A 27,553-nucleotide genomic window follows, 5' to 3' on the forward strand; every position below is an offset into this window, starting at 1 on the left:
TGGATCTTTCTGAGAAGCTGAACTCCAGCTCTCGTACAACCTCTTTGCTGGTCTGCCTACAGGTCTGCGTGTGTTCGGTTTCTGAGTTTTAGCCCATTTTGCCCGCCTCTCTTCTGACATTCTTTCTACGTGATCCCTCCAGAATCTTTTTCGTACCCTGGCCCATCTCACCACATCCTGTACGCCCAATTCTTCTCTTATGTCTTCACTCCTTATTCTGTCCCTGAGGGTGACTCCCTTGATGGTTCGTAGTATTTTCATCTCTGTGTTTCTCATTATTCTTTTTGTTGTTGATGTCTCGGCTCTGGTTTCTGAGGCATATGTGAGAATAGATATATTCACTCCCAGGTAATTGAATTTTGATACCTGCTGTACTATTCCGCTATCGACTCCCAATTTGCATCAAACTGATCATCCGGTATTCGTCACAGGATAATATTTATTACAAATAGTATAAGATTCTCCCATGTTGTGGTGTACGACGATCAAATCTTTGGCGACCATTACGAGAGGGGTTCTTACTACCCCCTGTTTTAAGTAGTCAGACGTAACTACATTTGAATCAAGTTCCGTATGATAGCTACTGTCCTAATGTCGAAGCATACTTGCTTAAGCCATAATCTAGTATCTATGGTATATATTTTGCATCATACAAAGTTATGAATCAACACAATCAATTACATAAGAGCAACAAGAAGTTTTACCTATCGCGAAGTTTTGTCCTCAAAGAATTGCTACAAGACGTGCCAGAGAACTTCTTTGTGTGAATGATGAAGATGATGCTGAATGATCGAATGAAGCAGATGTTGACACAACTAATTTTTCTATCATTAATTTATAGGAAAGGATTCGAAGATCATGGACTCGAGATTATTTATATTTAGAAGATTAATTGTTATATTTCTCTCAATACTTTGTATTTTTTTTATTTCTTCAATTAATATAAATGTTTTGTTAATTAAAAAACTAATTTTAAAACTGCTGTTTTCATTAAATAATTTCTAAATTTAAATTTGCAAAATATATGACGTCACAATAGGGAGGGAGGTGTCTCACAAATAATGTGACCAGCTGTGAAAGGACGGGGGGTGAAAAAATCATAAAATTCGTATGACGTAATTTATGGATGACCCCTTTCCCTAAAACATTCTATATGTCAACTATATAATATGATGTCCTAAAAATATAAATATATTATTAAAAAAATATTCATCGATACCTCAGGGAAGTTTCAAATGAAATTCACCACCATATTTAGTTGACTCCTGATATTTACAATAGAATTGGTAAATATCAACAATGTTCACATTACAAAAAGGATCGGAATTATAAAAGTTTCATAATGCAGGATACGTTCATCCTACAAAGTAAGTTTTAAGAATAGAATAAACATCTCAATTTTCTGCGAAACTACATTATTTCAACAAATATTCCTTTTTATGGAAAGATTTTGTTGTAGTCGCCTTTAATCTACGAGATGTGCCTATTAAATAAATAGACTGTTATATATAAAACATTACCATTATCACCTTCAATATACAGAGCGTTTTTTCTAAATTTATGCGACAAAATTCAGGACGTGATTGCTCGTATTAAATTAAGACTATAATGAAATTTCCTTATCCTTTTCCTTTCCGAGATATCACCCTTGAAAGATGGTCAATAAAATTTAGGTTCATTTTTTTTCTAAAATTTCAGTGATGTTAAAAACTAGAAATTCTGTTATTTTCGTGAACTTGCAGAAAGCTAACACGTGTATTTCAATATTCCTATTCAAGAGTATCTATCATGAATCCCCATGAGATTATAGACCACCTTTTTCAAAATATTTTTCCAGTGATCGTTTGGATTGGTGTTGTAGAGGACAATTTTATTGGGCATGATTTCCTGCCTCGGCCGTTAAATGGAATTTCTCACAGCAGCTTTCTCGAAAATGATTTCCCTGCACTACTTGAAGACATCGCATTCAATATCAGGCAAAACAAGTGATTCATGCACGATGGTGGTCCAGTGTACTTCAGGTCGAGGAAGGATCCAACATTGGCCTCATCCTCGTAGTCACGACACGTAGGCTATTTTATATATTTTGGCCAGAGGTAGTTATTTCCAGCATTCTTTTTGAATCGTATTACATTTTACATCTTTACTGTTGCCGTTTAATTTATTAAAAAAATTTTAAATGAAAAATATTTTTAAATAAAACAAAGATTTTGTTGTAATTTTCTTTCATAAATCTTCATTTCGAAAGAAAGTTTGATATAAAATGAAGTAAGGTATACCCATGTTTAGTGGGTGCACGAAAATCACTGAATTTCAAGTTCCTAGCTTGACTGAAATTTTGGGAAAAAAATAAAAACTCATTTTTAGTCTCCACAAGATAAGGGTCATGTCCCGAAGACAGTTTTTCGTCTTTAGTACATTTAAACAGTCCGTAGAACTATCGAAATTCAACTATTCTATTTTCTCTCAGTTAATGTATAATTTTAACTTCAGAATCGAAAAACTTGTCGATCCGATTGAAAAAAAGTTCATTATATTACCAGAAAGACGGGATATCTAAAAATAACGTAGATATAGTCTAAAAATTGTTTTTTATATGATTGAAATATTCTATATTCTATAGACAGAGGGCAGATCTGGATATCTAGTACCCCGTCATAATTAATTTCGTTTTTCTAGAAATATTTATTTGTATACCTTTTACGGATAATGGTAATAATATAAATTGATTTTGTTATATAATCCTGCATTATATCACCTTTAAAAACGAATAATCACAGATGCTTTGACTGTGTAGTAAAAATACAATCTTATTAATCTGAAAGATGATATGTTGATAGATTTTTAAAGTATAGTTACTAAAATTTCTACAGATAATGTCACATATTTTGTTAAAATCGATAGTTAAATGTTTGAGAATACCATTTTTATGAGTAATGGTAGTATGAAACTGAGAATTCAATCAATTAGTACCTGAGCGGTGAAGCAAATCATGTTAAATAGTCCATAAAATTTGATTTTGTAGATTTGAGAGTGAATAGAGAAGGACGACTACCCTAGTCGTGTTCTTTGAAAACAAACAAACTAAAATTAAGAAATTAGAAAACGAGAAAAACAATTTTTGTATTGTATAATATTATAGTGGAAAATAGCCGATTTCTTCTAAATATAATTTCAAGTTTTCCAATTTTGTCTAGATTGTACCTATTAAAGCCAAATTCTGATAATTTGAACTTGAAACAACCAAAATAACAACATACTTTTTTCTAAAAGAACTCAATATGTATTTGTATCAAAATAAAATCTATCGAAAACCAGTTTGAACGAATAGCATATTACAAAAAACCATGTTTGATTCTCTTATTTCCTATTCAAACAATTTCTGTTCTACATGATGTTATGATTCTTATTTTCACTTAAGTATAAATAACAAAATATGTGACTCTATAATATACGATAGGTCTATGTGTAGATATATTAATATTTTTTAACAATTATATAAACTTCTGAACTTAAAAACAAGCCTTAACTGCACAGCAGTATTTCATCAAGATATTAACAGCATCTACACATTATACTAAATCTGGGGAAGGTTGGCAGGGATCTAATCGTTGTCTAAAAAATAGAGATAGATTTGTTAAGAACATTATAATATGCTTATCATTATATGAATTCGATACAGTAGTTAATTTTTAAAAATCATTTCCCATGGAATATATGTTTTACTAAAAAAGAATAATTTGTTAGTTCGATAGCTTTTTATATACTCATAATACTACAGACTTTTTGTACAAAAAAGCTGATGAGGTTATTGAAAAAAATATCATTTTATCATAATTTTTGAAATACCTGCATGCCACAACATAATTAGATTCTTAGTTAATTTGAAACCGTAGTTTCTTTCTGCCCTTCTTAACAACTTTTTTCTCTAGAGATATATATTTTCGTGATACAATCTCAATAGAAGATTTGAATCTCAGAAAATAGAAATTTCAATGGCTTTTTTTTCGTAATTGACATGTTCATACTAACTTCATAAAAAAATAATTCCTCTGTATTTTTTTCATTATTGTCCATCTCTTCCTTTGTGCATTGGCTGAATTCCAATTATTTTCCTTTCTCCATTTATTTCTTATCAATTATATTATAGTCGTTCAAGATGCACATTTCTTTCATTTTCTTTCATACTTAATTAACTCCATATTTCAAGGGAAACTCACATTCTCAATATTTCTACTGATTCCTTCAACTTTTCTTTTTTGGTTTCTTATATACATATCCGCAATTCCTCTTTAATCTTCACGTTGTATCAATGTTAATATGAAATTATTTAGTTTATCTTTTCCTTCATTTCTGAATTTGTCAACAATTTCTTTTTGTTTTTTTACCTTTTCGTTTTTTCTCTATTTTTAAATCCTGTTGGTATTTTTCATTATAACACTCTTTTGTTGATTTTCTTACTCCCTTCCCTAATTGTTTTCACGTTGCCTTCAGTAGACCTTACTCAATTTTTTTTTCTATTTTTTTTTCTCATTTCAATTTTCTTTTCATATATCCTCTGCCCTTGTTGTTTGCCCTCCCATAAACTTATTTTTTGTTTTATATTTATTATTATCAAGTTGTAATACTTGCTAAAGTAAAATCGTTGCTTCTATTCTATATCTAGTTAAAATATCCGGAACCTTCGGTGATATTCATGATGAACACACTATCTACCAAAATCATCACATGAAGAGCGTTTCTAGTGTGTTCACAATGACGCATATATTTAAATTATACAGTGCAAACTCGATAATCCGAACATTCGATAATACGATTTCTTCAGTAGTCCGAACAAGCATTTTCAATAAATTGGATACTCTCTAATCCGAATTTCATAGTACTCGATAATAAAAACTTGTACTTTTACGCCTATTTCCTATAGAAATATAGTTCAGGGATTCCCCATTTTGTTTATATCTGGGACTCACATTAAACAGGTGTGCAGCATTTTCACTGATTTTGTACGCTTTTGAGCAGTGATATTTACATACTTTTCTGAGATGTTTGTAATGAAATTATTGAAAGATTTAACAAGGGAGAAAGTGTTGACCGCTGAGTATGGGATTGGAAGATCTACAATCTGTGACATAAAACAGAAAATGTCTAAAATCGACAGGTAGGATTAATTTTAAAACAATTTTAGAGCTTTTCTTTGTACAGCTGGTTCCTAAAAATTCGCATACAGTCTATATTTATGAATATGAATTTTATTTTTCACATCATAAATTTGACGTGAAGACTTTTGCCATATATTTTGCAAATTTAAATAATTTTTATGTCAGATTGACAAGAATAATGATTGTTATAACACTCTATGGCCACTAAATCAACATCTGACCAATATTTTAATATAAAATATAATACTAAAATATTAGTGGCCCTAAAATACACTGCTCAAAGATGTGTAAATCAAGCGAAAATTACAAATTACTACAAAGAAATTAATACATACCATATTCTTACTTTTTCATACATATATTTTTTAGTGTTATTTCGTTCGTAATTACTGTTTTATTTTGCGTTTCATAATAAAGATTGATAAAAAACAACTGCTTCGGAAATCCGAATTATTTGTTAATCCGAATCGACTTGGTTTTTATTAGTTCGGATTATCGAGTCTGCACAGTACCTAGTTTCATTTTTTGAACTAATTCAGAAGTGAGTAACTGTTTGTCAAATGTACAACAGTCTTGCAAGTACTCATATTCTCATTCTAACCTAACATCTGGTGTACTTCCGATCCAGAACGTTTTCTATTTGCTCTAATTCTATTTCTTGAATTTTCGTTATTTATACCACGCTTATATTATTTGAAACAAGCCATTTAGAAAGTGAAAATATTCAGTCAGTTGACACAACGGTAGTTTTTTTATATGCCAGTACAGTTCGAAATTCAGTTGTAATGTTCACAATGAAGAGATGAATTGACACGCATTCTGACCAACGAACTGGTCGTTCCATACAATGTGCGGTTTCGCAGGAATGGAGCTTTTGCTTTCCACAAGTCTTTGTTGTTGGAAGCAAGGAATCGCAAGCTACAGAGACCAATAAAGGTACAAAAAAAATTATCATTTTAATTTCAAGTTATATCACTTTGTCATGCTAAAATAGTGGATCTATTGTTCATAGAATCGTTTGTGTCACTTTTTACATGGTGATAGTCTAAGAAATAACGTTCCCATATGATTTTATGGAATAAACGTTGAAAAGATGCGCTTTTTCTATCAATTATCTATCAACAATTGAAAAAACATCATTATATAAGCTTATGTATTGGTTTCAGAGTATTTTTTATTATAATAAGGTTCCTTCCTGCTAAAATTCTTCCATAATCATTTCTTAGGTCAGCTAGCCAATTATTATTCAGTTTTCTTGTGTTTTGGAGCTCTAGGAACGCATAAAGTAATGCATTCACTCAATTTTTAAGTCTTTTGTTGTGTTATACGTGGGTATATATACGAAACTAGATCAGTGTTTCAGAAAATATGTGATCATAAAAATGGGTATACTAAAGTTAGAGTAATAATATTTATAATTATTTACATGTTTATCACCATAAGTTATCAAAACGTTAGTAAATTTAGTAACTAAAATTAATTTTCAAAAATAATTTGAAGATCAAACGACTTGTTTGAGATAATGGAAATCGATAACTACCCAAAGAATCTTCTTTTGGGATATTTTGTGAGTCTTGGCTTGAGCTTTTCTTTTTATTTAACTTCATATTTTCATTCGAATCCAGGGAAATTAATAGTTATACTAAAATAAGGGATTATTTTCAATTTCATTGAATATATTACAATTTCTACAGGGTGTTACTCTTAAACTTGTACTATATACATATTTACACTTAGAATATTATATATGAGTCTTCGAATAAAGTTACAAAGTCTGGAAAAAGCAACTTTCTCTAAAGGCTTTGATATAATATTTATATCACCCTGTAACATTTTATTTTTATATCTTTTAATTCGAAAAATCAACTTATTACCACTAATCTTCTGTTAGATATTATTCAAAATCTGATCTGAAGCATTACTTTTCGTTTACAGTACGAAATATGCGCTACTGAAGCCTTAAATTGGTTTTTTTTCTATTAAAAGCATTATAAAGTTCCTGTTACTTTCCATAAAATCTGAATAATAATAGATTTGTTTTTTAAAATGAAAAAAAATCCTCACAGAATGCTCATCAAAAAATTTAGTAAGGTCTAAAACAGCAAAACACCAAAATTACTAATTTTGACTTAACTAATGTAAATATGTTGAATGTATTTCTTAATTTCAATGTTAATGTTCATTAGATAATTATGTATAATGAAGAAACAAAATTTCATATAATGATATATTTCGGATAAATGCTGTTGCGACGAGCCCAAGCCTGCGAAAGATTTCAAGGCGATGTACCAGCAGTCTTTCCTAATTAAAAAATTCATAACTAAAATTGTGCATAATTCTAATGAGTCACCGGGTTCTACCAGCAGTCTTTCCAAATTCAAGGATTCATAATTGAAATTTTGCATAATTCTGTAATACAGATTTCAAAACAGAGATTAAAGCTGCCCTAAAGCACCTGCTGTACAGGATGAAGACAATATAATATTAGGTATTCAACTAAAAATTATTCACTATAGCTAACAAAGAACGACAAACAACAAAAATAGTAACGAGGACGACTGGAATTAGAACACTTAAGCAATCAGAAGCAGAATTAGAGCTTTGAAAAGAAACATTTTTCCTAACGAATAGCCAACCCTAATATATGGATTGGAAAACGTGAACGAGACCATATCAAAAGGAGGTTAGGAAAAAATGATAACAGTGGGCAAACAAAGAAGCTCAGCGTCTGAAGAAGGTTTAACACAGGTTCCTATTGAAAGAAAAAGATATTCCAAAACAAAACGCATTAATACTATAATTCCCGCATCTTGAGGAATTTCCCAGCATTTTAACCGTGGTTTATATTTCGTTTTAGATTTCACGCTAAATTTAATATTTTCCAACAACCTCTGACGCTCCCGAACGTGGTTTTCTTTTTATAGTATTATTTTCATCATCATATTTATTATCTATTAATATTCTCTATAATGCGAAAATTCTCTCATTATCCTATTATTTGAAGGTGCTGCTTATTCTTCAAAAGTTGTCCTTACAAATCTTTTGTACATCTGAGTTATTTTTGAAGTAAATTTTTCATTATATTGTTAGTACTCGTATTCGTAATATTGATAATCGAGATAAAACTTCAAGATTATGATAAATTGATATAATTTTACATCATCTTTATTCCACAATATATTACATCTGGAAAAGCAAACTATGTCTTTAATAATTTCCGTTATTTCTAAATAGTTTCGAGAAGTCAAATAATATCTATTTCAAATTGTTGCAAAGGTTTGCTAAAAATCTAGTATGACCCATATTGAGGAAATGTACATAATAATTCAAACGAAACTAGTTTTTAAGCAATTACATCTACACTATAGTAAATATTCCTCAACCTAGTGCTATTAGTTTCCTTCTTTCACAAAATACACTCACATCGGATCATCTTATAACTTTATTCAAGATCGAAGTTCAATTTGCCGAGTTTTATTAACATTACCTGACAATCTTTTTCTCTCAACAATCCCAAACTATCTATATTTTTTAAATTGACGTGTCATATTTTGTCTTTGTTTATATACATCATTATAAAATCATCTATCTCTATTTAATGACTGATTACACCTAATATATTCTAGGAATTACCTTCTTTATTTCATAGCGTTGTTTGGGAGTTATCTATGGGGTTGATGGATATAGCTCTTGCACCTCCCCCACTGCTTATTGAGCCCTTTAGTTTGTTCAATTCAGATGACGGGATATCGTCGTCATCTGTTTCTAACGCGGGGTTGATTCTGCCGTTTCTTTCGTCTTTACCCACCATAGTTGCTGCTCCATAAAGTTTTCCCATTGCACCTTCAACAATAAAAAAGCAATAGACAATAATTTGCTCAAGAATCATCGTATGAGAAAATAACAAGAAGAAATTATTGATGATGAAGCATAAATTTCACACAATTTCATAAACAATTTAAAGTTTTTCGACTTTGAAGGGCACTCAAATGGGGTGGTAGCAGTTCAGCAATTTTGGAATCGTAATTATATCTATTAAAATATGCTCTCTATTACTGTTTTTACGCACTTTTGGTATAGATCTAATCCCTAAGTATTCCCAAATCATAAAAATCTACTTACCTGAAGCCATCATCGACATCTGTTCACCTTCTTCACTTGGCTCTCCAACCCTCTGGATATCTTCTGGTATATTAACCACACAATGGAAGAAATCGTATCCGGGTGCTAGTCTACCAGTTTCGAATACCCATTTGGTCCACCAGGATACGCCTATCAACGTCACTAAGGACATTAACATAGCTAACGTTCGAAATGGAAATAACTGTCTCCGATTTTCTTCATCCCACCCTTGAAAATGTAAAAGAAAATATGTCACATTATTTTGCACATATATGATAAGTATAATCAATCATCCATTTTGAAATAACACTTGCAGGGTCTGTACCGGGTGGGTAACTATATATCAGAAACGGATTATATCACAGCTTTAAGGATAAAAAATTATAAGAAAAGTGCGCCCAGGTGACAAGGCTAAGCAGAACTGTTAGAGTTAGATGCATTTTTTCATAACAAGTTTCCCACTCCTTCCTCTTTTTATTTGAATTGATGGACCAAAATTTGCAAATTGAAAAATACACACAATTTATTCAAGAATTCGATTATTGTTATTGTTTTAGTTTTTTGGGTCTATATTTTCAAATACGACCTTTAGTGGCAGACCAAAAATATTTTCGTGTTTATCGGAGTCACTTTTGTTATAATTATAATCACAGATAAACATCGTAGTTACGCACAGTTGTAACTGTATTTGAGAAAAGTAAGGAATGTTTTTTTTTAATTTAATTTCGCCATTTTCAAGCATTGCGGCACTACCAGTTGATCTTTGCCCTTCGTCGGATATTTAATCTCAAGGATTTTTATCACAAAACAATCTTCAGTAATAACGCTATCAAGACTGTCACAATTACCATAGCAATTTTTATTGGAATGGAAAAAAATCTTTTTGATATTTATAAAGATAATCATATAAAAATGGATTGTTTTGTGATAAAAATCCTTGAAATTAAATATCCGACGAAGTGCAAAGATCAACTGGTAGTGCTGCAATGCTTGAAAATGGCGAAATTAAATTAAAAAAAAAAGTAATAATCACTTTTTTAACCCAAAAAACATGAACAGTTTTTTGTAATGCATATAACTTTTAAATTATTCATTTAATGTCATCTACCATCAGCTTTAAGGTACCATTATACTAGGATGCTAGCATCCGGGATGCTGGCATCTGGGATGCAGCCATCTGGGATGCTAGTCAAAGACCAGTCCATTTGCAGGCAAGATCATGGCGTTGGTTTGCTGAGAAGCGCGTGAGATGATTTTCATTGACTATCTTGGAAAAGGAAAAAATATCAACGGCAAGTATAATGCGAGCTTATTGCAACGTTTATCAAGACAATGCACATTGCACCAGTTCACACATCTGCTATTGCAATGGCTAAAATCAATGAATTAAAGTTTGAATTGCTACCTCATGCACTCTATGCACTAATTTAGCTCTCTAGGATTATTTTTTGTTGCCAGACTTGAATAAATGGCAATAAGTGGCTATTTGGAGGATCTTGACGATTCTTATTATAACTAAGCTGAAATTTCTATAACCATTGGTGATATTCATACTGAACACACTATTTACTCTACCACTACACCAACACTCACAATTAAACTGTCTGACGCGGGTTTCGATAACCAAGTTATCGTCTTCAAAGAATGAAGGTAAACTAAAGTCTCAGTCTCAGAAAACGATAACTTGGTTATCGAAACCCGCGTCAGACAGTTTAATTGTGAGTGTTGGTGTAGTGGTAGTAGTAAACAGTGTGTTCAGTAAAATTCTCATTATAAAAAGCATATTGAATTTATTGAACATCGCTGGGAAAATTACGATGAAAAATAAATATATTTTTTCCCAGGATTCTACTGTTTTTTCTGTTAGGCCAGGAACTTCTGGGACCATCCTCGTGTATTTGATTTTTACTTTTTACTTCGTTTCAGATCTTTCCTTGTTATTTTGGTGGTTTACCTATTCCCTGTTTTAGTTTCAGCGTAAGTTCTCAATCATTAGTTTAAGGAAAGTTTCTATAAGATGAAATTACAAATTTGTTTACAATATAGAAATGAATTCTTAAGGTTTTAAAGCTGCTTGTCTTGTTCAGTGTCTTCTTCATTGAAAAATATGTCTTCGCCAAACAAGTTTTGAAGTTTCTCCAATAATACAATTTAGTAGGCTTTAAAAATAATATATATAAACTTCTAGTATATCACACCGGATATTTCAGAGAAACTATCTGCTTATTCTTCGAAGAAAGCCTTCTCTACCTATAATTTGAACAGCATGGAGGATAGGATACATCTTCAGCGAACTCGTTCATCAGAATTTTTGCTCTTCAAACTATAATCTTCCGCATCTAATATCAAATATCTGAGATATATTATGAAAATATGAAATGGATAAAATTTATTTATATTTGATTTCCTATAGAATTCAATCTATTAAAAATTTTACCTGGGTATTTTATAAGGGGATCTAAATGCATAAGCTCTTCTCCACCTGACACCCTCACCAAAAATGCTACAATATAAGCTGCTAGGCTACCGTATGTGTTGCAATATTCCTTGAAATGAACCACCATGAGAAGCTGAGGAAAAAGGATAACATACACCAGATCTGAACACATAGACCTGAAAAATATTAGATACAAAACTTTTTTACAAATAATTTCACATTTAATTCTAGCTCCGTCTCGTTTCAATTGGCACAAATTGCAAATTTCACTCATAATATGTTAAATTCATACTCAAAATAAGTTATTTAAGGACTTCAATTCAGAAAAAAATGGGTATATGACCTCAGAAATCAGGACTTTGGACAAAATGTGTATATTAGTAAAAAGATAAATTTCCCTCAAATTTCATATTTTGGGCTCTACTAAACTCTTCTGCTCTATGTCTGTCGCTTCTAATGCAAAACTTGTGTATAATAATAATTGAAAAATTTTTTTTTAGAATGTTGTAAGCTAGTTTGTACTTGTTCTGCAGAATTCTTGATGAAAAATGAAAAGAAAAAACTTTTGGAGTCTTACTCTCAAAAAATTCTGAAAATGTACCAATTGAAATAAGGCAGGACTCATATTTGAATGTTCAATTTGAGTGATCAATTAATAGAGCACCTCTTCACAATAAAGATATATTTGTATTTGATAATCATATACTTACCATAAACCATATATTGATGGGATCGTCAAAGCCATTACTGTCGCCAAGAACCCAACGATCAGTATCGATACCCTCATCACCCAAATGATTTCCATTTCCGACGCCTTTTGTCTGAAGATAAGCTTATACACATTTCTAGCAAACATCGAGCTGGCGGATAGAACACTTGAATCCGCCGAAGACATAACAGCTGCCGATACAGCACCCAAACCGAAAAAAGATACGAAACTTGGGGTGAGATATTGTAGTACCATCGGAAGAATCATGCTGGTTTCATCTACTGTTAGCGGGTATGGGCCTTTGTAACCAGTTTCGTTCCAAGCTGTAAAAAGTATACATACGTTTTTTACTGGTGTTACAATAAAACTTGAATTGACTGAATAATTGGGCTATGGAAGATTATCAGTAATACCAGATAAAAAGATGAACAGGAAACATATGCTAATATCAAAAACGTAGCAGTAAAATAACGTCGGAAAACCTGTAATTTTCTAGAATTATCTTATCTCGTGGGACACTTCCTTAACACCCTAGTAGAAATAACTCCGGTAGCACTAAAAGTTGTGAAGACCTGGTGCCAGCAGATTGGGCTATCATTAGTTTCGAAGATTCCTGAGAAAATAGTAGAAGATTCTACAAGTAGGATAAAAATTATGGAAAAAAAGCTACTGTATTGCAACAAATCGAAATTTCTGGGAGTCATCTTGAAGGGCGAAGACTCCTGAAACTCCCACTTGAAAAAGAGGTACAGGGCCCTCGCGGCAATTATTTAACTACTAATCTCGGTCCTTCTATTATCATGTGAATACTCAAAGTCATTCTCAACCTAGACTAATTAACGTTTCTTTGGTCAAAGATAAAAGAATTGATAAAAAAGGTGATAGCGGAGTTAAAAGAACATAGAAGACTGTTTCTAGGAAAACAACTCAACTCCGATGGCTGCCGTAGGAACTCTCGTGGGACCTTACGGATTACCATAAGCGTACAGGCTCTTTCTTTTCAATTTTTTCTTTATAACTGCATCAAAAAATGTCATAAAATCATCATTTTAGGGATTAATAGTCCTACGCTCACAAAATCTGAGCTCTTGGTTGGTTAAAAATCCTTAAATAGGACGAATGAGTCCTAGTATTTTATTCTCGTGAGTTCTCCTCGGTTTCTTGAATCTTTTTTTCAAAGATTGAATATATAATCAATACTTCATATTCTTTTTACTCTATTTTGCCAGATTCATTCAGAAGCATGGTGAAAACTAACAAAAATTCTATGATCCTATGAAGAGACGAAACAGGCGTTGAAGAAAATACTATCAATTTTCCTACTAGATAATTAATTTAAAATGAGTCAACAAGTTTTTTATTAGAGTTCCCACAAATTATTTGATTAGTAGGACTTCAAGCTTCTCTTACCTGTAGCTTTGGCAATTGCACCAATCAGAACAGGTGGTATCGCCATCAGGACACACCCAAATGCAGCGACAAACGATAAAACCTGCGCTCTACCTGCTGATTTACTACTCAGTACCCGCTGGAAATACACTTGCCAAGGTATTCCTCCGAATATCAACAATAATCCGTAATCCATATAGTAAAATAATTCCTCTCTTTTCACTTCTCCTATCCAGTCAACTTCCATCGAGGAAAGAGGAGCGACGTGTTCATTTTTCCAAGCGAATGGTATGCACATCCACAACCCAATGAAGATACAGAATAGTTGTATAACATCTGTGTAAGCTACTGCGTAAAGTCCTCCGAATAGAGTATAGAAAACAGCTACACAGGCGCTGAAAATGACACTCGTCCGATGATCCATGTCTATTATAACGCTAAGAGTTGCTCCGAGGGCTGCTAGAATACCAGCTGCCCAAAATACCTACCAATAGAAAGACTTTTTAATAACAATAGTTGTTCATGGATTAAACCATTAGATGCCTTCGATACTATACAAAAGGAATGAAATTATACCTTACCTCTCCGCAGAGCGCTGGTAAGAAAAGGAGTCCTCCCATTCTCTCTCCAAATGAATCTTGTAATGGATCCAGCATAGTGATGTAGCCTTGTTGACGCATTTTATTTGCAAAAAATATGCCTCCAAATACTAGACTTAGAGAATATCCGAAAGGAGCTTGGCACCAAACTAATCCTGACGTATAGATGGCTTCTGCTGTCCCGTTGATGTAACCACCACCGACCCATGTTGCTGAAAAGTAGCAAATGACTTTAATAAAGAATTTTATTTCATATAATTACACGTTTGAAAGAATGAAAAAATGGACAAATAAACCTAACTCCAGAGCCGCTATTCTTATAATAGTTTAGGCTGGATGTAAAACAAGTTTCTTACCTTGGTCACAATCAATCAACGAAAGATTACTTAAAGTTTAACTAACTGAGTTACATTAAGAGAAATCAACAACCTTAACAACGCACCAGAAAAAGTACGTGGCAAAAAAATGACCTTAAGATATTAACAAAACTATAATTCATCTATAATAATGATGATACTCTATTGGAGGAATTTTTTCCTGGTAATAAATATTCTCTATTACCTGATGCATTTTTTAATATTCTCAATTCTTGGTATTTTATTTCTAATCCACTTTGTACATAGCTATAATTTCAAAAGGAAATATATATTCTGTCAATTGAAGTGAAATAATTTTTAAAATAACATTTGAACTATCAAATGAATTTGGCTTGTTTTCAAAGCAACTATTTTCGCGGGCTTTGGACGACATCAATTGCCATGTGCAGTATTGGTTTACTTCATTCACTTTATACAAATTTTAGGTTATAATATCGATAAAAGTCATGGTAAAAAAAAGTCTCCTCGAGTTTGCTAATAATAGTGATCTCTAAGAACTGAGTAAAACCCACAAACAAGTAATAATCCGGTATCCTGGTGAAAATTCGGTTAATCATTTCCTTTTGAAAGTTAATCGGTGAGATACATCAGAGAGTTATGTAATAAAACCTAGTGAACGTCAGCTGCGACTCGATAAGTAGGATAAGCGGCAGTAGCCTCCCACACTCGACAAAAACTTCCTTCCAGATGAAAATTTTAAAGCTGATTGTTAATATACTGCTGTGATATATAAAAAAATCTCAGCTAGCAGTGAGTCGAGGAAAACCACGTAAGCTGATGCAATAGATGCTTCCGCTTAACTCCTATGTAATACCTAACCAAAGTATCAGCTAACGATTTTTTCACAGAGAAATAGCCAGCTGACTTATATGTTTATTCACATCTATATATAAGCTGTCATCGAGAGGAAATCACTGAAAATATATTTCTTTTTCTATTTTCGAGGCGCCAACTGATGTATAATACACAGTATAGTCAGCTGATTATTCTGTTTCCTTTGTATACAGTTTCTCAAATGTTTAGTTGGGAGGAAATGACTAAATTCCTTTTTTTTTCATCCCACCTACCGAGCCGCAGCTGACGTTCACTAAGCTTTATTATACAACTATTATTACAAGTGCAGTACTTCTAACGTTGTTATTTGTAATGATTACAAAATGGACACCAGCTCTTCACAAATTGAAACCTTTGGTATTGAAGATAAAATAAACTTTGACGAAGCTGTACAAATGATTATAGCAGCATGTTGTTTGATGAATTTGCAGGATTTTTTAATAAAAAATTAATTTAATTAATGATGTATACCTAGAACAAATTTTCATACATTTGTTTGTCTTAAATCACCTCTATTATAGTAACTTCTTTATTTGTTTCACAATATCTATTAGCAACACAAAAGAAAATCTTTTCATCTGTCGTTGCACCTTTGCTATATATTTGCTAGCAACTATATTTTGCATTCTATTGATGTATTGATTCATGGCTTTGTGTGTTGCAGGACATTCTATTTCAATAGAATCTACGGTGTTTTCACCATCTGAGAAATCACCCTTGATAATATAAGCAGAATTTAACTTCAATCCAGATTGATCTGTATTTATTTTCTATACTTTCTTCAGTACTTGTAATCTTATAATGTGCAGCCTCATATACTTTCGACGCTGTGATTCTTCCATCAGCTTTTACCACAATGGACGGTCATTTTGTTTTAATGTCTTCATCACATGCATCTGTGATCATTGCAAGTTAACCATATTCAATAGAAACATAAGGATTACTGGCTTTCCTTGGAAGCGTTGAATGATGTATTGACAATTTTACTTTACTAGATGCACTGTAAAATTTCATCGTTATTATATGTGTTGCCAATCTCCTTATTATAATTTTTTATCACCGATAGGAGACTATGAGTATTCAAAGTTTTTGGAATAAGATTTCGCTTAGGTACACTACAAATATCCTTCGCTTTTATTAATTTCAAGATAGTACCAATCGATGATAACTTGGATTTTTTTCAATAACATTTAACGCTTGTTGCCTTGCAGCTTTTACTCCTTTGACTTTAGCCAATGTAAAATATTTCGCTGCTTTCATAAAACCTCTTTCAGATGTCAGTTATTAGGATATAAAAGCACTTCAAGAACACAAAAATAAACAGGATTTTTCGTTCAATCAACACTCGATAATGATTATTTTAAACAATTTAAAACAAATGAAATAGGAAAATAATGATTTTATTATAATATTGCGACTATAATGTTTCTGAGAAAAACTAATCATGCGAATTTAAACTACGTGCATATTACCTATTGACCTGAACTGAAGCAAAAAGATTCATTTCATATTACCTGTCATTGTAAATATTCCAACGAATAATCCGATATTTCGACCAGCGAGCATAACCTCTTCTTCAGAATCATTTCCTTCTTCTTTTTTTCTTCCGGCCCATATTCCCACGCCCAAAATTAAAACGTAAAATATTATTATTGATATTATCCCAGCTATGTTAATCATTTTCTATATCTGTAACAAAAAATTTGTCTGTATCGATTCTGCCAACAAAAATTCTTGAAACGATATTATAATCACCAAATTACCAAACAAATATGGGTGAATAAATTTACTGTACAGGACAATTTTTACGTGAGAAGTGACATCATGTGAATATTTTAGTTGTAAGATATGATTTAGTAGGAAAATTATTTCTAATATACGACAAATGAAATTTCCACCAATTCTCGGTTATTTGTTATCAATGATAGAGCAAAACATGTCCCGTTTCTCTATTTTTTTTTTTTTTTCAATTTTATATTTAATTGGTACTACTGACAATGAAGTTAGAGATTAATAAATGGAGATTAAAAATTCATTCGTGTTTTATGGACCTGAGGAAAATCTTAGAACAAATAAAAAAAGAAAATATATTTAGAATAGTTATAATTTATTACTACACTTCTATTTTGTTCCGTTTTCTATCTTATTTTTTTCTTTCTGTAACTTGTTGAAACGATTCATCGGCCAAATGACCGAGGATAGGAAATAAACAACCGCAGCTATACCGTCCAACCAATCAACCCGCACACTAAATAAACAAAACAAGCAAAAAAACTATCACCAATATCTGCAAGAGCCAGTTTTTTGTTCTATCGAACGTTTATTTCTATTTCTCTTCTGTTTTTTCATCATATACTTTTTTTCAGTCTATTGAACTACTCAACACTCTACCATCCACGACGACTTTAGCCGTGCAGAGGAGTATTTCTTATATCAAGACCACATCCAATAAATATCTACCAAACATGAATAGTTTCTTCAACCTATCCAACCAAAAAATCCAACAAACTTCTCTCACGAGTTACAGGTCAGTTTTAGTTGAGTCGGTGTACCCAATTTTGTTTATCTGTACTAAATTTTCGTATAAGATTTCCACGCGCATTTTCCGACAATAAATTTATATAGAAGTCTGCATAGATTTTCAACTGGACTCATCATTGGTTATCTACGGGAAACAGAAAGTTTTATTTATTTATATATTACAAAGGCTATGTTTGGAGATGATTTTGCCCATCAATTACAACCGACACCTCTTTCAAATGACACTGTTTTATTTTTATAGCGCAAGAAGCATAATTCGAAAAGTCCTGGAGTGGTCAAAAATAAAACAGTGGTATTTTCACTTATTTTGAGCCACTGAATTCAAATATGCTCGGTGTTTTTGCAAATTTTTAAATCGCAAAACAAATTATGAACAAATTGTTTTTTCGAATCGGACAATTTTTTCATGCAAATATGACTCTTCTTAAGAAGATTAGGTCTTCATTTTTCCGTATAATGCATATTTGAAAATTTATAAATCTTTGAAAGCCGAAAAATCGACGATTTTTACTAATTTTCGATGTTAATAAAATTTGACCAACTTAACATTTTTCTAAATTGAAAAATCGGACTTTTTATTTGAATTTTACTTTACAAATTGGTATACTTGCGTCATGCATTATGAGGAAAAATTACAAGAGATCTTATCTTCTTAAAATGGGCCATATTATCATGAAAAAACCGAACCGAGAAATCAATTTGGTCATAATTTGTTTAAACAATTGCAATTTAAACAAAACGTATCAGTTTTTGGCCAAAACGCCGAGCATGTTTGGATTCAGCGGCTCAAAATAAGTGAAAATATCACTGTTGGACTCCTGGACTCTATGATTACACACAACAAGATAAGATCTCTTATCATTTTTCCTTTTAACGCCTAAACCACACGCTGCAACGATCCAATATTACCTCTTGAAATTGGATTTTCTAAACTATATATTAATAAAGGTAACTCATATTCCTGGAAGATTTGATTGAAAGGTCTCTTAACGTCACTTGAGTTGAACTGGGAAAACCAAAAGCAGAACATAAAATTGAAACAAAATGCAATGGTCAAAGCACGATTCTATGAAATTGGATAATTTCGCGACAATTTATATACAGAACTGTTTTGTATCGATAAAAAACTATTAGTCCTTAGAATAGATATCTCAATATGTTTATAAAAGGTATAATGTTCAATGTATTTTTTAATATAATGAATAAAATGCACTCAGTACCGTTCAAATAGAAACATCGGATATTTAAGGATTTGTTTACAAATATATCTTTGCTTTTTGCGTTTCTATAATGATGTTATGAAACCAGGTTATTAGAATATTACATTGAGATGCCTTAATTTGTATGTCTACCAAATATCTGATATCAGGCATCAAAATCAATTCACTAGTTAGTTCGAACGTTTTTGTAAGATTATGATATAAGATAAATTTTTTCAATGGTACTCAAAGCTTCGGATTAAGAAGTGGAAGGGATGAAGCTTAAATCGACCCGAAGCCCACTTAACGAAATCAAAATCAGCTCGAACTCTTTAAAATGTAATATATTAGTTTCAAATTAAATATAAATTAAAACTAAAAAGAAATTCTAATCTTATTTCTCAAACTATATAAAATTTTTGTATAATAAACTTCTTTCTCGATTTAGTTGAGGTGAAATTTTCAATTATCTCAGGAAAATTCATATTCTGTAACAACTCATTTTCAATGCTTAGCCTTGTTAATGACGCTCATCTAATGTACATTTTTCCATCAATTTAGAAACCTGAAAACGAATTTTCTGCTTCACAATTTGTTATAGGTATCGTCATAGTCCTGGGGCTAGGTGAAAATTTGATTATTTCTTTCCAAGAGATAATTGGTGAGACGCATCATAAAACCTTATGACTCTCAGTTGCCGTTCAGTGGTTTCCTCTCAGCTAAAAATTTGTCAAATTGTAGCTAATATCTCAAGGAAATAAAAAAATCCTCTCACATAAAAATTGAACTGATGATAGCTTATATGCAACTATGGACAAATATATATGTCAGCTGGCTGTATCTTGGTGGAAAAACCGTCAGCTGATACTTTGAAAGTTATTACGTACGACTTAGGCAGAAGCATCAGCTGACTAGGTTTCCTTCGAGTTACTGCTAGCTGATTTTTTTTATTTACCACAGTATATTAACAATTAGCTCACAAATTTTCGTCTGGGAGGAAATAACGCATCTTTAATTATCCTTGTTATTTCTAAATATTCAAGAAACAAACGCTAGTATAGCATAGACAGGAATAAGGTACGCTTGGAGGGGATCAGTTGTAGAGAGTTAGAAAAGAAAGGGACTAAAGTGCTATTAGAACAGACAAGCAACCATAGTCATAGGGGCGTATCAATGATACGGGGCCCCCGGTTTACAGAGCTCCCTAAAGTATTACAACCGGAGAAACTCCTATCTCCTCTAAACGAAGTGATAAAATATGCTTTCGAAAAACTGTCGGCTAAATATAGTAAAGACATCTCAGTTGTTCTTTATGAACAATTTATTAATTGCTCTGAACGCATGCTTAAAATCTGAAATTCAAAAAATTCATTCCATTAAGGAACTCATGGAATTATTGCTGATAAAATTCAATAGCCTTGCATCAAGTTTTCCAGAGGTAATAACAGTATGCTTTCTAGGCTTTCATAGGCCATGCGAAGTAATCCAATGGATATGCTTCATAATGCCCCTCTAGAGGACATTTCTAGCTTATTTTAGATGTTGTGAGGAGTTACGCATTATGATAATTAGTCCGACGATAATCATTGTACTTAATTGCATTAATTTAAGAACTGAACTGAACAGTTATATGGTATAATAAACAATGGCTATAACGATTTTGATAACCATTGATACAATAAGATTATCTGGTAGCTCTAAACATCTTTCAAGCAGCTAATTAATTCCTGAGGGGATGAGTGATTACAATATAATAAACCCCGGTTCGTATAACCCCATAGGAGAGAATTGACGCGAGAGGTGCACGAGTTAAATAAGAATTCTATTGATTCAAACATGTGCGCAGGTAACGGCTGCCACTGACATTTCGATTAAGCGAACTGACCTTTTCTTTTAACGGGAATAACGTGAATAGATGAATGAATTTCTGTAGGCTAGAGTCACGGCGTTTCTGGCATGAACAGGAGACTAGACGGTGGAAAATGTCTACTTCTCTAAATTACATAAACTGTTGTTTAAAAAAAGTTCAACAATATCGTAGCTATGATTCCGAGGCGACTGTACAATAAACTTTTAGAAATATGAAGCCTTGGAGTTTAAAATTTTCTTCGCTAGATAACAGTAGCTATGAACTACCAACTCAGTAATTACGACTGTTCATCAAAAATCATTCTGTGTTATATACTTTGCTAGGTGCTAGTCTGTGAATTAGATGCAACGTAAATTTCATATCAAATAAGGGGGGATTCTTCTGCAGACCAGAGCATAAGGAAGTTGTATTAGCAATTTAAGAATCTCCGTAAAATACTAAATACACTGTTTTCACTACCACTACCACCAACAGTCATAATTACACTGTCTGACGCGCGTTTCGATAACCAAGCTATCGTCTTCAGAGATTGAAGGTAAACCAGTTCAAGTATAAAGAACCATCTAAAAAATGGTTCTATATACTTGAAAGCCGATGCAAATGATTTGAAAAATTGTACAAAACATAGTGTAAACTCCTGAATCTTTCGGATCTATTTGGTGAATTTTTTCGTTGATATCTCCGGTTGCTGCTGATATTGAAGTAGAAAACTTATCGGACAACTATCGTAATTTGGTGAAACTGCATGTTTTCAGTCATAAGAGAAACGTAAACAATGCAGGTTAATTTGTATAATAACAAACTTTTGATTCTTTTTCCGTGGTGGCTTTGTATATTCTCGATTTGGTTTCTATTCCAATATGTTTATTTCGCCATATGGTTTCGTTCAAACATTCTGCTATTCTTGAGGTTTTAGTTGTTTGTTATCTTACTTTGTACTCAACGTCTCCAAATCCTGAAATATCATTTCATAGGTATTTGAATTTCATTACTTGGTGAATTATCTGGTCGTCTACGACTAGCTTACATCTTATCGGAGTTTTAGATGTCGTACACTTTGTTGTGGACGCAGATATTAACATATTGAAAGATTTAGCTGTGCAGTTAAACACATGAAGATCATCCTCATTTTTTGCGACTAGAACAGCATCATCAGCGTAACATAATATTGTAATATTTCGGTCCCCCATCTGGTAGCCCCTTGGCTTTCTTACTTTCTTGATTATTTCATCCATAATGATATTGAAAAGCAAGGGACTTAAGGAGTGTCCCTGGCGAATCCCTTTGTGTACTGCTATTTGCTCCGTTAGCACTCCAATCATTTCGGCTTGGATTTTGTTGTACATGTATATGTTTTCAATGGTTTTTATCAAGTCATAAGGAATTTGTTTGTCGTATAGTATAACTTTTGATTGAAGATCTTTATTCTACGAAAGTGATTAAATTACATTTTTGCGTGTGTCGAAGGTAGATAGAGTTAGATAAAAAATAATTTATTGGGTCAAACCCATTGATGTATATATATAGTGTATAAATATGTATATTGGACTTTGTTGTCAATCGCAATTTGATTGATCATGAATTGGTAATACCGTAACAAATGACAGACCCCATTATATTAAGTTTTTTCTTGTTTATCCTTTTCTGCAATCAATAATTCATGGTATCACAAGGTTATAAGTAGAATACAAGTTTACACGAACATTTTAAAAATGGATTTGTGTACTGTTGAACTCGGCACAATAGGTAATACAAAATTTTCTGAAATATTATGGAACGAAAACTAGTAAATGAATTCATCACTGTATCATAGATACAAAGTCCAGCTGGAAAATTTAAGAATTAATAAAAAAGAATACGTAGTGTGATAAAAAATATACTATGTCTCAATCCCTATGATTTAGCATACTGTACTGGATTTTAAGAGCATGTCTGCCTGCTTTTTAAAGTTTTTACGTGATGTTAAAGTCGAGAATTTATTTAAGCAGGCTGAAATTATAGTGCTCATATAAATAAAATATTGGGAGCAAACATTTCTCTATTTTAAGCAAGTTTTTCAAAATTGTGTCGAAAGATTGCGAAACACACAAATAAACAAACTGAAGAAAAGAATGTGAAAAGTTGATTCGCCCATATTTGCAACAGTGGCGGTTATCTGAAAACATCGTTTAAATCAGGAAATCTCATTTCCTTTTCATGACAACAAACATTGAATACCATGTTTTAATTGTCTGTAAAACATGCATCGACATAGGAAAGAGAGAGATAATATGTTTACGCCCCCGATTTTAAGAGATATCGCCTCTTTTGTAACTGATTCAAGTCTTATCAAGCACTAAATATGATAAATATGAGAGTACAAATTCTTGATTGCTCACTAACAAGCTTCTGAACGAAATACCAAAAAGTTCTTGGAATCTATCGATCAGGCGACACCACTGAAATCGGCACTGGAAGTCATTGACAAAAAAACTGAACACGAAATCAGAAAAATATTATAATGTATCTTGCTCTCATAGCTCAACTCCAAAATATGTACCTCTCTTTGACCTTATCACATTATTTGCCTTTTTCTCGTTCTTGAATCGGATGTATTCCCATAATGGTCCTTGTTGAGAAAGCATTCTTGGAGATTCTGCATAAAAATCTACTTAATCCACCACTATCAGCTAGTCAGAAAACATCAACCGCTATACATCTCTGTTAACAACAAACAAGAACCTGAAAATGTGGACAAAACAAGTAAAAAGCTGCTAGAGCGGTCACCCTATTGAGACAAGACCAGGGTCAATGAGAAGTGACCAGTGCGCTGAACATGAGTCAGTCCGCTGCTTCCAGAGTTTACCATCGTTATCAAGAAACTGGTAACTTTCATCGAAGATGCAGTTTCGGAAGAAGAAGGTGCACATCTGCTCGAGATTACCGATTCATTGTTAGCAATGACTGTTGTTCAAGTCCAATCACGAGGAGTGGCTGTGAGTGGAACGTCAGAAAAAGACATATAATAGTTGGTCTTGAGCCAAAAAGTCTAGCTACTAGCCCTAAATTCACCCCAGTCCACCGAGCAGTCCGTCTACGATATGCCAGAGAAAACTATATTGTACTGACGAATAAATAGGCTCCGACAAAAGACCTAGAGAAGGATTAGCGACGTGTCGCATAAAAGGAAACGTGACCTTTGGAGATTCCTGGATGATGGAAGCAAAAACCGAGCTAGATTTTCTTGAAAGGGAGCAGTGGAGCGGGTAGATTAATGGCTAGCTACATAAAATAAATTTTATGGAATCACGTCGTTCTCTACTATAGTTTCATCAGTGAAAACTGCATCCTCATCCGTATAGCAGTAAGATGTTGTAAGATTGGACATCAAAACGGAGCTCACTGAATAATTAGATAGCATCGAACAAGATCGAAACTTATTCGATCTATAAAAATGCGATTGGAAGCTGTTATTAGGGCCAGAGAAGATGGAACACTAAATATTAATAGGGTAATTTTAAATAAATTCGTATTTTGACGAATTTAAGCTTGTATTTTCAATACTGTTAATTATAATCTTTTTTAATTGTTCAGGATTCCTTTTCGTTTGATATTTTTTCTTTACAATATTTGATAGTCAAATTGGATTATCAATCTATATTTTTTTCGGTTACTTTCAAAAATAAATAACGTAGCATTGTTATCATGATAACTTCCTAAATGTACCAACAGGAAGAACAGCAACCGTAGAAGCTCTCGAGATCATTGGAGATTTGCAGGAGCTTCAATAACATTTAACAGACATTGATAGGCAGTAGCATTACAGGTGAGTATTTTTTGGAATCTGTAATGGACATTGAACCACTCTGTAGAAAGAATACAAAATTGTTGTTTTCATTACAAAGTCTTAAATGTATCAAAAGAAAATAAGGACAGCAACTTTGGTAAAGTTTAGTTAGCATTTTCCTGGCATTAAGAGACAATACAGATTTATTCGAGTTTCTTGAGGAAAGTCTAGTGACTACTAAAAAATACAAAAAAAAATCGACCGAGAAACCGAATGAAATAAATATTCATCATCATTTTCCATAATCTCGTCAATCAAGTTTGCTATCATGGAAGCTGATTACGTAGGAGAGTGATTTAGATAATTTAAAAATTGACCCACGATTTCACACACATTGTTTGATAAATTACTTAACTTCATTTGCTTTAAGAAGTGATGTACATCAATGTTTGAATGAGAATTGATATTAAAAAATATTTTTCAATAATATAATAATAGGTCAATCTAAATTTGATTTGAAAAAAAATTACCTGTACAAGTGTCTGGTAGAAGCACTAAAAATTTATTGCAACCGTTATTTTATCTTAAAGATTATTTAACAAAATAATAATGTTTTTTATACAAAAATGACTAGAACGTTCGAAAATAAACAACAATCACCCCAACGAAGGGAAGTTTTTTGAGAGGGACTATTCCTGGTTCTAAAAGCTAGCCCACACATGGGCGATGGTAAAATTCATCAACACGTCACGCTCAGACCTCCTTCGGACATACAATTTTGACGACAGTAACGAAAGGACTGCTCCAGGTTTCATCCAGATATTGATCCTGAGTGACGTCAAACGACGGAATGGGCAGGGCTTGCAACGATGGAACGGAGGCGGCGCAAATTTTGGCCCATTGGAGGATGGGAGATGGGCGAAATGTGTGCTTGTTCCTCTTTACGCCCACGCTAGGTTTTCGGTGGAGGTCGATCAATATTTTTGTCTACAAAGATGGTCCTTAAGAATATCGATATTCATTTTTTTTTGGGATTACAATGAGGGCGGTAGGCGATTCACAAAATATTTCCAGATACGTGTGTGTAGCACTTGTTAATGAGAAAATTCATTATTCACGAGGATATATATAGAAAAAGATTGTTTTGTTTTTTACATATTGATTCCCTACTGATATACGTTTCGAATATTGTTTTTTTTTTAAAAGACACGATTGAATTTAAAAAACAATATTTATTGATGAGGAACTATTGAAATATATTATATTGAAGCCTCTTTGCGATTTCTTTTTGTTTTGTGAATTATTGATAGAAAAAACGAGATCAAAATGTTACTTTTTAATTTTATTCACTTAGACCTGGGGATAGAGGAAAGTTATATGCAGTTACAGTCAATTTTAACACTGGAAATACAATTTTTCCATCAAGATAAGAGATAACATCGTCTCATTCATTAATTGACATTGAAACTTCTCATCTCGATCTCGATACATGTTCTATTTTGTTCTTTGATCCTTCAATTCCATAATATACCAAAAAGATAATTATTTTAACCATCCACATACTTCGAAACACATCTCTGAATCTAGTAGCTCTTTCAATTCTGATTCTTCAGTAATGCCTTCTTCAGCCATGTTATGCCTTTCACGGTGACTATGGAGGAACGTGGTATTATTATGCAAGATAATGCGAGACCACATACATCCAAAATTGTCAGGGAATATCTGGATGAGGTAGAAATTAGGCGGTTTGACTGACCAGCCCGCAGCCCAGACATGAATCCCATAGAACATTGACCAAAATGTTGCTTTTTCAGAATAAATCATTAAATCCAAGAAAAAAATGCATTTTTCTTACATTTACAGTTTACGAATACTATCTGAAAACATAAAATTTTAAAAAAACATGAAAATTTTAAGTTGACCTGAGTTTTTTCCTTGCCATTTAGTTTGAATTCACATGTTTTTGACTTGAAAAATGGTTCATAACGGATGTGGCAGCTTTATTGAACACGTAAGTACTATTGGTAAAATACTAAAGATTTATTTGACTATTTTTAGAAGAAATGTCTAAAAATTTACAATTAAATAACAGTGTTCTGTCGTGTGACATTCTTTATCTCTCAACGTTTCTTTATAATGATTTATTCGTATGCAATTTTTATGATATTATTCTACGATACAGGAAGCGGTGTTATTAAATTCACGGTCAAGTAAACTTTAAGATTTGCATTGAAGAATAGGTCAAATAGTGTTCCAGAACAAGATCAATACTCAACTTGAGGTTAGCTAGCATTCAAAATTAAATATTGATACATATAAGTAAATTAATACAATGATAATTTGTGCATAATTCTATTCAATATTATTTTTCAGCAAATAGAATCATAGAAGAAGAAAATGCTGTACATTATATGCATAGAGATAACAACTATGACGAGGCGGCATTATTAAAATATTTATACTTTGGTTTCCTAGATTACTCCCAATTACCCAAAAATACTCCATGAGCTGACATAGCTAGAATGAAGGGGACTCTGTTCAGTCTTAAATC

The 27,553-nt window shown here is 32.4% G+C and overlaps 1 protein-coding gene across 1 annotated transcript; it reads right to left on the reverse strand.

Annotated features, from left to right (window-relative positions):
- On the reverse strand, nt 1-25,803 carry LOC130895191 (high-affinity choline transporter 1). The gene is made up of 8 exons (XM_057802372.1): nt 25,533-25,803; nt 17,141-17,315; nt 14,398-14,627; nt 13,838-14,300; nt 12,429-12,750; nt 11,719-11,894; nt 9,282-9,509; nt 1-9,002 (listed from the first exon to the last, which is right to left on the reverse strand). The coding sequence occupies exons 2-8, from the start codon at nt 17,304-17,306 to the stop codon at nt 8,803-8,805; spliced, it is 1,785 nt and encodes a 594-aa protein (XP_057658355.1). The 5' UTR covers nt 17,307-17,315; nt 25,533-25,803; the 3' UTR covers nt 1-8,802.
- Between the last annotated feature and the right edge of the window lie 1,750 nt (nt 25,804-27,553).

The sequence above is a fragment of the Diorhabda carinulata genome, chromosome 6, assembly GCF_026250575.1.
Source record: "Diorhabda carinulata isolate Delta chromosome 6, icDioCari1.1, whole genome shotgun sequence".
NCBI lineage: Eukaryota > Metazoa > Arthropoda > Insecta > Coleoptera > Chrysomelidae > Diorhabda > Diorhabda carinulata.